Here is a 15,613-nt window from a genome sequence, read left to right on the forward strand (position 1 = left end):
CCATTCTCCTGAGCCTCTTTCACGTTTTAGACATTGTTCATATGTTTTAGGTCCTTGGTTTTTTTGTGCAGTGTAAAGCTGGGTGGGCACTGTTATGTCTGACCAGACGTCGGTGCAGTGGAGGGTCTGGTCGGCTGTCAGATACGTCTGTTGGAAAATGGGAAGGAGCATAGCTGCTCCAGTGAACCAGCAGAAGAGTCAGCCAGGTCTGTGCGAGCCGCCCTGGCTCTCCCTGGACAGTGTTCTGTTTTGTGGGAGGAGGCTTCTGTTTGTCATGTGGAGTGGAAGCTAGTGCTCGACTAAAACAGATCTTTGAGTCCTTCAGTTTGTACCTCCGATCTCTTTGCCTGCTTCTTCGTGCACCCAGGGATGCGTTGGGTAGCACTAAGACTAGGAGTCATTCTTGTTTCCTCTCTCCCCCACCCCCCACACAATAAATAAACAGATAGCTTGACCATGAGTTTTGCACATTTCAACTGCTTTGCATGTGCTTATACTTCCTTGCTTCTCATAATGAACTTAGTAGGAAAATGCATTTGCACCTCAGCTTTGCAGAGGGGTGCCTAGGCACAGGTTGGTTGGGGTCCCTTTGAGTATATTTGGGACCACACAGAAAGTGGGATACCTAGAGCTCAAACCTAAGCTGTGTTTACATCAGTCCGTGCATTGGTTAGCTTTCCTCTGTTAGCAGTGTTGGGGTGAAGTGTGGAGATGCATGTGTGTTCAAGGTAATCTTGAACGGGAAGCTTACCCTGTTGTGGGGCTGCTGTCTGTGGCAAGCACCTCAAAGCAGCATCTGCAAGCAGCTTTTGATGTCTGAGAGCCAGAGCAGCCCAGCTTGGCTTCTCCACCCAGGAGAGCGCAGCACGCTTCACCGTATGTCCTGACAGCTTCTGGTGTTGCGCACCCTGAGGGAGGTGTGTCGCCTGAGCCATTTGGACAGCCCCTGTGTTCCTCTCTCATCCTAGGACTGACGGCACAGCACAGACCATGGGTGTTTACTCCTGGTGGAAGCAGCCATCCTGGATGGTGGGCAGTCAGAAAAGGAGAATGACTCCAAACTTGCCATGGCTCCTGTCGGCACTCATGCTTCTGCATCTGAGCGTGCAAGCAAGTAGTCTGAAGAGGGGTAAGTACGGAAGCCTTGCAGCAAATGAGCAAGCTGGTTTACTTTCCACTCTAAACTAGTCCTGTTTCTCCGCAGTCTTTTTCCTCTGTGTTTTTAGTTTCTTTTTAAAAGCCTCTTTACCAAAGGCAGATCAAAATATTCTTTTACCCTATACAAATAATAATGCATAATTTTCAGACAATGATATGCATTCCTTTAGGATACAGTTCTCTGAGTTTTGACAATGTGCAGTTGCTAAGCCAGGCACCATCAAGATCTGGCTGCCATCCAGAGCACAGAAAATGCCCACTGTGTCCCGGTAGCCAGCCCTTCCCGCCCCGCCCAGCCAGCAGTGCAGCTCTCTGTCCCAAGTGTTGTCACTGAAGAAAGTTTTCTAAACGGAATCGAAACTCTTTTCGTGTGTTTCTCGTGTCTTATTTAAAACGTTTTTAGGAATGTTTATGCAGATACCGCTTGGCTCATTTCTGTGAAGGATGCTACTATTCTGCCCATCAACTTTATTTTTTATAATGTTTGCATAATTAAAAAGATCTCTTCCCCAAGATTACGAAGTAAATAATGTGACTGTGGTAACTGCTGGTTACTACTGTGCACATTTCTAAGGTGTTTCTGATTTTTATGTTAATTTATAATGTGTGACAGCAGTGAGTATCATGCCAAGCAGTAACATATAAGATAAGCCTGTTCATGACATTATAGCGTATGAGATAAATTTTCATACTGTTTTTCCTTCCTCCTTGCTTTCTCTTCCCTTTCTCTTGTTTCTCTTTCCATCCACCCCCTCACCTTCTATCCTTCCCTTTCCCCCACTTCCCCTTTTTTCCTACCCTTTCCCATCTTCTATGCCCCTTTCCTTTCTTTTCAGCCTCCATTCCAGGGTGGCTTTTCATTGTGTGGTTCCTAAGCCCGTGCCCATATATTCCATCATGCAGTGTCATTGTATGGGTGTGGATACAGACTCTTAGGACTGTCATCTTCTGAGCTGTTTCTTTCGCACTGGTTAAGCCCACACACGAGAGAATATTTTCTATAGGCTGGTGTGAGTTCATTCATTGTGTTTGAATGTAATTTACAGTAGTGATTGATTGTTGGTTCCCATGGAGGGCCGGTCTGGTGCGAACAGGGAAGCAGCCCCAGCTAGGCAGGTTTGTAGATGTGGTATACACCTAGAGCTTTTCTGGAATAATTCTTTTCTCTGGAAGTGAAGAGTTTGCTTGTAATCTAACCCACTACTACTGCTCTACCTCTTGGCTTTTATTAGTTACCTTTTAATTTCAGAAACAAAGCACACCCCAACTCCTCCTCACACACACGTGCGCGCACGCGCACACAGTTTCTTAGTTGACTGCAGTTCTTTGTCCAGGGCTGAAACCTCACAGCTGTCGCTTTTCCATGTTAGCATGCCTATTGGTGTCATGATTAAGCAGCTATGTTGATGAGAACTCATGGGTGTAGCTTCTGACATTTCTAGGAGAAACAGTCTCACAGCGAACCCCTGTTGCTCTGATTTTAAAGTCTTTCCACCCCTTTTTCTGCAGTAATCCCTGAGCCTTAGGTGTAGGAGTTGCTTTGTAAATGTATAGGTTAACACTGGGTTTCACAGCTCTTCATTGTGATCAGTTGCGGTTTTCTATAATGGTCTCCAACTGTTCGAAAGAGAGGCTTCCCTGATGAGGATAAGGAGTAACTGTGCTTCTCTGTGAGCCCAAGGACACATGTTTAGAGTGTAGTTAAGGATTGTGCTGGTTTAGTGAAGTGGCTGTTGTCAGTTGTCCTACATGATCCATGGTTCAGTAGCCCCAGGTAGTTGGCTAGAGTTCCAGGCATGATTTTCCTTTTGTTGAGTGGGTTTGAAGTCCAACTAGAGAGCTGTTGGTTCCTGCCGACATATGAGAGTGGGAGAGATAGCTTTACCCGGGGAAGAGCATGCCAAGGGACTAACCAGAGCAAATGGTCAGCCCTGAAAACATACGTAAAGGTAACATTACATGGACTGAGCAGGTAGCACTTATTACTTAGGAATATATAGCCAGATGGTGGTGGCGCACGCCTTTAATCCCAGCACTTCGGAGGCAGAGGCAGGTGGATCTCTGTGAGATCGAGGATCGAGACCAGCCTGGTCTAAAGAGAAATTTCCAGGACGGAGAAACCCTGTCTTAATAAACCATACACACACACACACACACACATATATATACATATATGCATACATATATATAAATATATGTAACATACATATGTAGCATACAAAGATATGTCGCAGCAACTAGCAAGAATTGAAGAGACAAGGGACATAAATTTGAAAGAACAAGGGGAGTATACATGGGAAGGTTTAGAGGGTGGATAGGAAAAGGGGTAGTGATGTAGTCGTATTATAATCTTAAGAAATTTAAAAAAAAATAAAAAGAAATTTAAAAATATATTCATTTTTAAAACCCACCGAAAACAGAGTTAGAAAAACAGCTAGAAAGTAGCATCCTGTGAGTGGGGTCCTTTCTTCGTGGAGAGGGTGGTCCTCTGTGGCCCCAGTACTTGTCTCGCCGCCGAGACACTGACCCTCAAATGCCGCAGAGAGGTCTTCCTGTGCGCTCTGTGCCGTGTGTGTACCTGTCTGCTGCTTTTCCTCCTTTAGGAGCAATTCAGAGTCTGAAATGCACGACCAGCAACATGCAGGTGTGGGACTGCACGTGGACAGAGCCCCCGGGGTTCAGCTCTGGAACCGTGAAAGAAGTTTGCGTTAGAGACAGGTAATGTAACCCTGGGGTTCGCCCGAAGCCGTAATCCAGAGCGTCCTTCTTGGTTACTGTAGAGTGTGACGGTTTTGTTCCCGGGCGTCCAAAGGAGGTTTTCCCTCGGTCTTCTCTTTCTTAAAAATTCTGTTTTACATTAGCCCGGATGGAAACAAAGTCTTTTAGCCACAGGTTTGTTTCTTCGGTTGTACGCAGTATAAAAGTGGAATACCGCCCACAGTGTACGGATCTGGTCAGGAGGCCTTGCGGGTCTAGCCAAACCAGTGTCTGCCTCTGTCAGATTGAGGTCGGTGTCTCACAGAAAATGCCCGTCACAGTGACAGCCATTCCACACGCTCGGGGAAGTGTTCTGGATGCGGCAGCTCAGGGCCGGTGCAGCCATTGATGAGCCTGTCTTTGCCGTCTGGTTCCTTTGGCATCTTTTGCCTGGAATCTCATGGTTCAAGGTGATTCATGAGGAGTAGCCCTGCATTTGAAGAAGCGAGCAGGGCAAGAAGGAATGATTTTCTATTTAGAAGACTCCTAAGAAGTTCAACAGAACCCCTAGGCTGACACTGGCTAGATTGTCTCAGATGTTAATAAGTCCAGCTCCTCAAGAGTCTTGGAGATAAGTTCGCCTAGCCGGGAGGCAATGTCCTGTAAACAACGGGTCCATGTTATTAAGGAGGAGACTGAAATGGGCCTTGGGAGGATGGGGAGAGCCCTCAACATCACCTCATAGCTCGAGTAAATCTTGGGTGGCCATGACGCAAATCTTCCGAGAGTGGGGGCCTACACAGCGTCTCTCCCTTTCCCCTAATCCCAGCAGGACAGTGTGTTGCTAATCAAAGCAAGGTTCTCCACAAGTCCCAGTTTGCTAACAAGTGGTCCTGATATAAACAGACATAACGTGTTTAAACACAGTCCGCTATGCCCCTTCAGGGTACATTTTCCAAGTATTATTGTAAGCACTGGGATGATTTATCAGTTAAGAGGAGTTGGAGGGTGTCGCAGAAAAAGTCTTCAAACCCCTATGTTTTGCTCATGAAAATGAAGGACTGTTTTCTGCTTACGTTAGGGCTTAGCTGGGATTTCCACCCCAAACCCCTTTGTGTTTGGAGGTCGTTAGAAGGGAAGAGAAGGGACGTGGCCTGTGCTGGCTTTTGGGACTTTCTTCCTGAAGTGTGTAACCGTTGACTGCTTCAGGTTTTTCTTTGTTCTCAGAGGGGCAGAGGATAGTCTTAGCTTGAGTCCTGGGGAGGGGATCCTGGAACTCTGGGGTGGGTACTGGATGGCGGCTGGCTGCGGTGTGGTACACTGGGAAGAAACTTAAGTCCTGCTCACCAGGGCCTCACAACGAGTCCCCGCACTGCTCACCAGGGCCTCACAACGAGTCCCCGCAGTAACTGTGGGCGGCTGGCTGACTGAAGTGTCAGGTGACTTACAAGGGAGCGGAGACCGCGGAGTGTGACAGAAGACACATGCGCCGTCTCCTTTGCGACCAGAGAGCAAGACTTTGTAGCCAAGATGGATCGATGAAATGGTGTGGTTTGGAGAATTCCGATGGTTTAGGGCGTAAGTTACAGAAGTGAGCCTGGCGGGTCAAGCCCAAAGTCCTAAGCAGATGTTGAGCGGGAGTCCTGCTCAGGCCTGGGTGAGGGCTGTGGTGCAAGAGGCCAAGTTCTTAGTAGTGAAAATAAGCCTGGGAATATGGCCCACAGGGAAGCAAAGGGCTGTGAAATCAGAGCGGAGAATCACGGTGGTGTGCGAGACTCTTTGGTCAGAAGGGACTGGAAGCCCTTCCAAAGCCAAATGATGAAGTTTTGTTAAAGAAAACCCTAAGTCGAGGCAGAGCTGTGGGGAAGGAGAGAAGGTATGTGCAGAAGGACCACTGTGTCTAGTTTGACATCTTCCACCGGCCTCTGCTGAGCCTGCCTCTAGCACGAGGCTCTGGGTGTTGATGTTCTGTGCTGAAGGGAGCAGCCTGTGGACCTGAGGCTGCTCTGGCCAGGTTGAAGCGGGATCGGAGCAGTGCTAAGACCTCTGCTCGCTCTGTACTTTCTGGCAGTCTGGTTACTCCCCAAGCCCCACCATTACCATTAGCTCCTCTTTGTTCGGTCTCAGCATATAGTACATACCAACCAACAACCCAACGTTACACAAAGGCATATGGCGTTGTCTAGTGCTGAATCAGGCTTTTATGAGCACGGCGGTCTTTTTATATGCTATTTAAAGTTCTGTTTCTTTCCTTACAGGCTCCGTTCTTGTCATCGATTAGAGACAACAAACATCAAAGTTGCAGCCCTTTCACCTGGTGATCATGAAGTAACAGTAAATTACCTGAATGGCTTCCAAAGTAATTTCACCCTGAATGAAAAAGATGTTTGTAAGTATTTAAAAGAAATTTTTTGCTTTATTCATTGTTAACCTTGGCAGTTGCTTTTTTGTTTGCGAGACAAGAACTTGCCATGTAGTTCAGGCTGGCCTTGAGCTTGTGGTTTCCAGCCTTAGGTTCAGAGGATTCAGCTTAGAGTTGTGCGTCCCCAAGCCGCCTGGAAGTTAATTGTGAATGGAGTGGAATCACCGTTCGTGCCGTGGTGCTGGGGAACTGGCACGAACCTATGATTATTTGAATTTCATTTATGTTGCCACTTTCATTCACTTAGCGTCCTTGCTGAGGAAGGAGGCAAATGTGTCTTCCAGTCAAAGTAGATGAAGCTGAGGTTCCCCCCTCACGTGGTTACTAGCGCCCTTCGCCTCCATTCCTTCCTGTGTCCCGGCATTTCTCGGGTGTGCTTTGTTCTCGGACTGTAGCCTGACTGTCCCAGCGGTGACCCCCTCCCACTGTTCGCTCACACTCGGGCATGCTGCTCTTCTTTGTGGCAATTTCCCTCAATTGAATTCACGGTCCAGTGTGTAGTTAGATGTTTACCTCATGTCTTCTCCACAGGAAGTGTGTTCTTTGAAGGAAGGGGCAGGGACTTTGTGTTCTGCCCTGTGCACAGGCATTTGGCCAGAGTCTCCTAAGTGAACATCTAGGACCTTGGCCACCAGTCTACAGGAAGGACAGAGGCAACCCAGGGAGACAGAGATGGAACTTGACGTTCATGGGTGTCTCACATGGTGGCTAAGAGGTTTGTTACTGTGTGACCCGTGACAGAATGGCGTCATAATAACGTGATGAACCTTATAAGGTTACTGACTTAGAGGCAAGGGAAAGAAAAGGAAGTTGACTTTGATTTGTCCAGTTCCATGGAGTGGTTATGTCTTGGGGAAGATCTATGTCAGCCTAGGTGTTTGAAAGAATAATAACGAAGAGACTGTCCAGACACAGTCTTTCCCGATGTCTGGATGAAGGAGGTAAAGCATTGGCCATGCAGACCTGACAATTTCATGGTGGAAGGAGGGAGTAGATTCCACAAGCTGTCTCCTGACCTGCACACGCTTGCTGATCTCTGTGTGTGTGTGTGTGGGGGGGGGGGGGTTTGGGTGGGTGTGGTCTCTAGCTAGGTCATTTTGTCAATTTAAATTCCTTTCTGTGTGGATATTTCTGAGTTTTTGAGCGCAAGTTAAAATTGTCCTCAGATGTCTGTTTTAGTTCAAAAGACAGACAGATTGCAGCCCATGGGGCCCCTGGGCAGCTCGCTCTGCTATTATGCAGAGAAAGAAAGTTACAGTGGGTTTTTGTCTCTTAAATCCTTTCATTTGTAATCATGGCCTTCACCGTATCTCAGTGGAAACAGGGATGGTGACCTGTGTTTTGCAGTCACCCAACTGCTAAAGAGTAAATTACATGGGTTTCTGAAGAAAGGAAGGATCTTTTCTTCTTCCTTCCTTCCTTCCTTTCTCTTTCTTTCTTTCTTTCTTTCTTTCTTTCTTTCTTTCTTTTTTTCTTTCTTTCTTTCTTTCTTTTTTTCTTTCTTTCTTTTTTCCTCCTTTCTTTTTGCTATACATAATTAAATGTTTTATTTAAAAATACTTTTTTATACAATGTATTCTGGTCATCTTTCCTCTTCCCCAAGTTCTTCCAGATTCCTACCTCCCTACTCATCCTAATTCATGCTTATTTGTTCTCTGTCTGTCTGTCTGCATGTCTGTCTCAAGCAAAAATCAAACAAATAGAAGAAAAAAGAAATCAAGACAAAAAACCCTAAAGACACGGAGGCCATTCTATTTCAGACAACCATTCCTGGACCTGGAGCCTACTCTGGGATGTGGTTGATGTACCCAGGGCCACCTCCTTCCCATTCAGTATCAATTGCAAATAGCTTCTGGATTAGGAGTGGGGCTTGGTGTTCTCTTTCCCTGCCACCTGGATTCTGTCTGGTTTGAACCTGGCCAGATCTCTTGCATGCTGTTCACAGTCTCTTTGCGTTCATACACGCTGCAATTCTGTCGTGTCTGGAAGATGGTGTTTTCCTCAAGTCAGCCCGCCACCTCTTCTTACAGTCTTTCTCCCTCTTCTTTTGCATAGATCCCTGATTCTTGTTGGGAGGTCTTTGATAAAGACATCCCATTTAGAATTGAGTGCTCCAAAGTCTCCCACTCTCTGAACATTGTCCAGTTGTGGGTCTCTGTGTTAATTACTGTCAGTGGCAAGAAGAAGCTTTTCTGATGACTATCAAGCAATGCGCTGATCAATGGGTATAGCAATGTCGTTTTGTTGCTGTGATCCTTAGTAGAACAATAGTAGTAGGTTTTGCTCTAGGGCCTATGACTTCGCTAGTCTCAGGTTCTTTGCCTCCCAGTTTAGAGTGCCCTGTATGGGCTCCATCTCATGGAATAGGCCTTACAATTCCAATCAAAATGTGCTTGGTTATTCCAATAACATTTGTGCCACTGTTGTGCCAGCATATCTGGCAGGTAGCTTGCTGTTATAGGTCACAGGCCTTGTATTTGGAAATTTATGATTACTTTTCTCCTCCAGTAGTATGCAAAAGTATCTTCTGGTACCATAAATACTTCGGTGGTGGTGATGCTTCTAGCTGGGTACAGCTCAGTTTCCCCATGCTCAATGACCTAAAGAGGTTGTGTCTTCAGTGATAGGGCCTTACCATCTGGTTATGGAGAGTAGCCAATAGTGTTGACAATAGTCTGTGATGTTTGGGGTAGTGGTGTGGGATTTCTTTGACCAATGACTCAATAAGATATAACCTATTTCTGGCATCGGAGGTTTTACTTGTTGACCCAATGTGTCTAGTTGGGGCATTCTCTCTTTCCCACTAAATGGTGACTCCATTTAAATTCTGTTCATATTTTAGGAAGCATCTACAGGAGTAGGTTTTTATATGGCTTTTCAAAAGGCTCTTAGTGTTAGTTGTAGGAAAGAAACATCTTTCATGGGTTAGCATGGCTACATTTCAGGGTACCCATTTCATTGTGTTTAAGTTACTACACTATGGTGCTTTCAGTCACCCTCAGTTGCTGCTAGCTCAGTCCTGGTATTGTTGGCACCTGGACCAGCCCTCTCTTGGCACCAGATCCACTTCGTGCCTCTCATTACCCATGTGCTTGCTTTCTTATGCAGCTTCCACTTCCGGGTTCTCCATGGAGCGTGCTCCGTGCCCCTGTATAGCTGACATGCAGCTGACTTTGTTATATCGCGCAGACTTTAAATCCATGCTTTCCAAATCACTTGCAGCTCCAAATATTAAGTCTTGTGTAAAACACAGTATTCAGCAACTTTTAGTAAAATCAAAGTTTATAAACTTATCTTTAGGTTCCAAGACTGACATTGAATAATGGTTTATTCTGCCATTTTCCTGTATTTGACAGCCAGCCAGCTTACCCTGAACATTTATTTACTCCTGTGGTTTCTCACTTACCATGACTTCATTTAGGGGCCCTTGAGTTTCACCGGAAATGACTAGAAGTGAGAAAAGAAAGGTCTTGTCCTGGACTTTCTCTAACTTATCCTCGCGTGCCTAACGTTTGAGGAAGAAGCTTGCAAGAACATCTGTAGCTCTGCTTCTGCCACTGGCAAGCCTATGCTTCACAGATAAAGTCACATATGTCCCTCATTTCTCACTGATCTGAGGCTTTTGGTCATGCCCCGTGGGTAGGGAGTTTTGGAGACATACACGTTACTCTTCCTGCTACCTCCTTCCAGTACACAGCTTCCCTCCACAAGTGCCCGAGTTCTTGAGCAGCCTTTATCGCTGACTTTCCATAGTTCAGTTTCAGAGGCCCAGCCTTCCCAAGCTTGCTGCAGAAAGACCCACAAACCCTACCTTCTTTGGGTTGCCATCCCCTCTCCCCTGACATCCCTTGTCCCTAAGCTCTGTCTTATGTGGACTATTTGACACCTGCCCCTTCTCAGCCCAGTGGTCCTGCATTTTGTCTCTTTTCCTTCGACTTTGAGCTCTGTCCTATGGATGCTTGCTGTTGTGACCAGCTCCTTGAAGGTGCGTTTTTGTGTCGCACACAGCCTTTATAGCTGTGTCCACAATCCTTTTTCAGCCCCATGGCACAAATATATGCGCAGTCAGCCACAGAGCCATTTTATAAAGGCAAAGGGGCTGCACTTTTGTACAGTGGCTTGTTTTCTATAGAACAGTGGGTTCTCAACCTCCCTAATGCTGTGCTCCACACGTTGATTCAGCTGGCTGTTCTCACAGGGCAGGCTCTCCCCATCTCTCTCTTCCTAGTGCTGGTATCCAGAGCCAACAACTGGCGTCTTCCCATGGCTTCTTATGCCGTTTCCTCTCTGCTGCTTCCTGGGAGCTTGTGGGGGCCCTTGGGAGAAATCTTGATTATTTCTTTCTCCTCCTGGTGAATCCTTCATTCCTCTGATCCAGTCATTTCTTCAGAGCAGAGTGTCTTTTTCCCCTGTTTGACCTCATAACCCTTAGCCTCTTGCGCTAGCCAAGATTTCTCCATCACTGCCCCAGCTGACTGGCTTGTGTCTGTCTCAGGCCCCCGGACTCCGTGCTGGACGCGGACTCCGCGCTCTGTGCTGGACGCTGCCCCGTCTCTACCATTCTCCTTCACAGTCAGCCTCTGGCTTCTGCACTCAGTGCCCATATCACCTGAATAGGCTCTGTCGTTTGATGACACTCACAGCTTGGAGCAGCTCTTAGTTCTTTAAATGGATAGTGGCCCCTCACATGAGGGGCTCGGGTGCTGGGGAAAGTGAGAAGCTGCAGGAGCACAGAGGCCCTTTCCCAGCTGGCCTTTGTTTGCTTGCTTGTTTTTAAAGGTTCAGCCTGCTGACTCCCCAAGCAGCCCTTTCACCGCTTCCTTGCAGGTCCCCGACCAGGTGATGCTAGAGCATTGTGGGAACCCTGCAGCTCTCTGCAGCAGGAAATGTGTCATATGTCTTTGAAACAAGCAGCCGACGTTTTGTCCCTTTAATCACTGGGAGCTGGCTGTACACATAAAAACCTGCCCCCCTCCCCTCCGGTTTAGCGGTCAGTGAGAAATTGAAGTACAGTGTGAAAAATATAGTGCGTATTTGACTTATTTTCACTTTTCTTTCCTATTTTTAGCTTTCATTCCAGATGCTCCCGAGGTTTTGAGTTTGTCCGCTGACTTCACGACCTCCACACTACACCTGAAGTGGACCGACAAAGGCTCTGCCTTTCCGTACCCCTTGAAGGCCACCTGGGAAGTTAAGGTTCTACGGCATCCGCGTATGGAAACCATAAAATTAGTAAGTTGGGGCAAAAATCCATTTCCCTATGATGCTCAAGAAACCACACAGCCTTTAAAGGTTTCAAGGTGGCATCCACATTAACGGGATCGCGGGATGGTTTGGGGGTGAAAGTGTCAGCCGCACAAGTCCAACTGCCTGAATCTGGTCCCGGAACCTGTGGTGGGAGGAGGGAACCGAGCTCTGGAAGTTGTCCTGTGACCCCCACGTGTACACCATGTACACCGTGGCAAGTGCAAATCACGTGCTTACGTAGCTATTTCTTTATGGTTTCCAGCAGTGGTTTTCAACTGCCCCAGTGGAGGATGAGAGCCCTTTCTGCTTTGTCTTTCTGCTCCCGTCTTTTCTCGTGCGTCTATAGCTTTGTCTGCATTGCTGAGCACTGAGCACTACAGGCTCTGTCTCGTCTGTTTCCCTAGGAACTTGTTTTATTTCTTTGGTTTCCCATTCTAGTTTTTTCCTTTTTTCTTGGAATCTTTCTTCTTGAGAAAATGGATCTTCAGACTAGTCCTCTGGTTGCCTTATTTTTCCTATTTCTCACCTGCCTTTTGGTCTTGTGTGTGTGCATGCATGTGTGTGGTCCCTCTCTTTGGCTTTGTTTCTTCAAGATACAGGTTCTCCTCTATGAAAATATGGAAGTCATTTCTATAGCAACATATTTCCTAAGTTGCTTTATTGAAGGCCTTGATGAGTCTCAACACCTGTATGGTAATTCAGTAGGACCTAATGTCGATAAAGGAACATAATTGAGTAATGTTTGTGTTGGCCTAACTTTCTTGTTAATACTTTATAATAGTGGTTCTCAACCTGTGGGTCATGACCCCTTTGCTATCACGAGGATCACATACCAGATATCCTGCTTATCATATATTTACATTGCAATTCACTGCAGTTGCCAATTATAATTATAAAGTAGCCACAAGAATAATTTTATGGCGAGGGTCACCACAACATGAGGAACTATTAAAGGGTCACAGCATTAGGGAGGTTGAGAACCCACTGTTCTATAGAAAACAAGCCACTGTACAAAAGTGCAGCCCCTTTGCCTTTATAAAATGGCTCTGTGGCTGACTGCGCATATTCTGTGGGGTTCTTCCTGGCTGTTTATCCTGGAGACACGCAGAATGGACCGCTATTTGGAAGCATAACTTTGTGTTTATTTTTAGGCGTCCTTCAACACGACACTGAACGGTAGAGATACAGTTCACCAGTGGAGCTGGACCTCTGACCTGCCCCTGGAATGCGCTCCTCACTCTGTGGGGATCAGACGGTACATCAACCATCACCGTTTCTCCGGCACTAAAAAGTGGAGTGCCTGGAGCTTCCTGAAGAACATTTCTTGTAAGCTTACTATTACAGACCCTTGTTCCTCGTGAGGTAGATTACTTAAGAGTAAGTGTTAGCGTTTGTTCTTGGTTTTCCGAATCCCAGCAGCTGTCTTCTAAAGCGGCTACCCCAGACTGGGGATTAAACTCTGAAGCGGGCTGCAGAAAGCCGCGCCGAAAACCGTTTGTCAGTTAGACAGACCTCTTCCCACAGGTGGATGAACAGTGCCGGCAGGGCGAGTGGGGGCCGGGGCCGTCAGTGACCATAAATGAGGTCTAGAAAATGTTTGGTGTACGCTGCAGGCGGACACTCCATGGAGCAACATCAGATAAGGAAGGAGCGGAAGCAGCTGGGTAAATAAGGAGAATCTGTGGCAGTTGAGCAAGAGACTGTAAATATAACTCAGGACAGTTAAGTTCAGAAGTAAGGGGGACGAGATGTGAGAAGCAGAATCTGATTTGGGGAGTGGGTGCTTATGGAAAGAAGCCGCGCCAACAGCGTCTGTTACCTTGGATAGCTGGAGAGACTGTTGGCACAGAAGCAAACTATCAGAACCGGTTGGCTGGGGAAGTGCAGTCTCACCGAGTGGTGAGATGGGAATGCCAGTCTGGCATCCAGAGACATAGGTGGCGCTGTAGATGCCCCTTCGGGGATCGCAGATGTGTATATGATCTGAAGTGCTTACGTTCTGAAGGCCAAGATTACACTTAGGAGCTCTCCTGTCTCAGCAATACTGAAGGAAGACCTGTGGCCTAAGTAAGGGCTGCGAGTGGCCCAGAAAGTTCAGTGTGGTGGAACCCAAGAGACGAGGGAGTTTGGATGAGCTTGAACGATAAATGAGGAGTGGTTCCTGGATCGAACACGGAGCCAGTGATCCACTTCCGTAGATCAGTAGAGGTAGAAGCCCGATGGCAGAGAAGAGTGGGGGGTAGAAAGGTGACCAGAGGCCATTGTATAAAGATCAGCTGTTAGGTGTGGAGCTGGGGTCCCTGACCTTAACCTGCAGAGCTGTGATTAAAGAACCAGCTGCTAGTTAGGCTGTGGGGTGCTTCCCACCTGTTGGCGCATGAGATGTAAATCCGCTCCAAAAACACAGATTAGTTTCCAAGAAATAAACTTGCTAGGTGTTTTCTTTGTGCATATAACATTAACCTATGACCACTGACATTGACCTGTGATCTGTTTCTGTCCCTGGATAAGTAAATAAGGCCACGGTTTCAATTCTTGCCTGTGTCTTACTGCTTTGAAACCCGAGAGACCTGCGTTATCTCACATCTTCATGTATTTCACAGTATGTGTTGTAGATACTGAACTAGTTTAAGCTCATCTTTTTATTTATTATATATACAACATTCTGCCTCCATGTATGCCCGCACACCAGAGGAGGGCGCCAGATCTCATTACAGATGGCTGTGAGCCACCATGTGATTGCTGGGAATTGAACTCAGGACCTCTGGGAGAGCAACCAGTGCTCTTAACCTCTGAGCCATCTCTCCAGCCCAGTTTAAGCTCATTTTAAGAGTCAAGTGTGGTGGCATTCAGCAGAGACAGGAGGATTGCTGCAATCTTTGAGTCAGCCTTGGCTTCCTGGTGAATTCCAAGCCAATGTGGGCTACAGAATAATACCTTGTTTCAAAATAATAAAAAATAAGGGGCTCTGTTGGTAAAGCGCCTGCCACTCAAGCGGTTCTGTGACCCCAAGACCCCGTACCTACCTTAAAGCTGGGCATGGTGACATTTGCAGCCCTGGCTCTCTAAGGGTGGGTATCGGCAAATGGCCAGAGCTTTTTCTTCCATCTAGCTTAGCTGGTGAGGTCCAGGTTCAGTGAGAGCCCCATCTCAGAAACTAAAGTGGAGAAACATTGAGAAAGATGCCCCATGTCAGCTCATAGTCTCCACATATGCACACACCTACATACCATGATCACATAGACAGATCACATTCATATAAAAATAGAGACAAAAATAAGTAAGTAAATAAGTAAATGAAAATAAAAATCATCCTAGGAGGTGACGTCCTAAGGAGACGGTTTTGTTTAAAAGACGTCTGACATGTTTGCGATTCCTCTTGTTTCTTTCTAGGGACTCCTGATTCCGAGACCAATGTTTTTCCTCAAGACAAAGTGATTCTTGCAGGCTCAGACATAACATTTTGTTGTGTCAGTCCAACAAAAGTGCTGTCAGGACAGATTGGCAAGACATTCTGTCCCCTTATCCATCTTTATGGGGAAAACGTTGCGATCCGTGTCCAGAACATTTCCGTTTCTGAAAACAGTGGAACAAATGTGGTTTTCACAACAGAAGATAATGTGTATGGGACGGTTGTCTTTGCAGGCTGTAAGTATATCGTGCTACCTCGCTCCTCTTAGCCTGTGATGCTCTTTCCAACCTTAATTTCTTTTCTGCCAGCTGGTTCTGTTTTTTCCTTATTTCCTTGTCATTATTGCAGATACTATACAGAGGCTCTAGAATGCTTGGATGGGAGCCTGGAACTCATTTCCTGCATTACCTATTCCGCTATCAGTTCTGAGTTTCACAGTAAGGTTAAGACATCTAGCAGCTAAGGTTTAGTTTAAATTCCTAACGTCATAGTTGATTCAAAGTCCTTAGTTTATGTAGTATTTCTTAATTGCACCTGATAATTTCATACATATTAATTTCCCGCTTAACTAATGTAAACTCTTAAGTACCCAGGTTTAAATGTTACAGTGATTTTAATAGCACACTGTATCTTTCCCAGCATTTAAAGTAGCATAGTTGCCGGGCGGCAGTGGCACA

At 46.4% G+C, this 15,613-nt stretch overlaps 1 protein-coding gene across 2 annotated transcripts in view; it reads left to right on the forward strand.

Annotated features, from left to right (window-relative positions):
* The window catches only part of Lifr (LIF receptor alpha), a 60,704-nt gene that overhangs the window by 23,755 nt on the left and 21,336 nt on the right, over positions 1-15,613 (forward strand). For both annotated transcript variants that reach the window (XM_026783698.1, XM_005356595.3), the window contains exons 2-7: positions 969-1,129; positions 3,762-3,876; positions 6,114-6,244; positions 11,346-11,509; positions 12,676-12,850; positions 14,918-15,172. In XM_026783698.1, coding sequence (XP_026639499.1) covers positions 991-1,129; positions 3,762-3,876; positions 6,114-6,244; positions 11,346-11,509; positions 12,676-12,850; positions 14,918-15,172 — 979 coding nt within the window. In that variant the 5' untranslated portion in view covers positions 969-990. The remainder of the gene's footprint in view (positions 1-968; positions 1,130-3,761; positions 3,877-6,113; positions 6,245-11,345; positions 11,510-12,675; positions 12,851-14,917; positions 15,173-15,613) is intronic.

The sequence above is a fragment of the Microtus ochrogaster genome, chromosome 19 (genome assembly GCF_000317375.1).
Source record: "Microtus ochrogaster isolate Prairie Vole_2 chromosome 19, MicOch1.0, whole genome shotgun sequence".
Lineage (NCBI taxonomy): Eukaryota > Metazoa > Chordata > Mammalia > Rodentia > Cricetidae > Microtus > Microtus ochrogaster.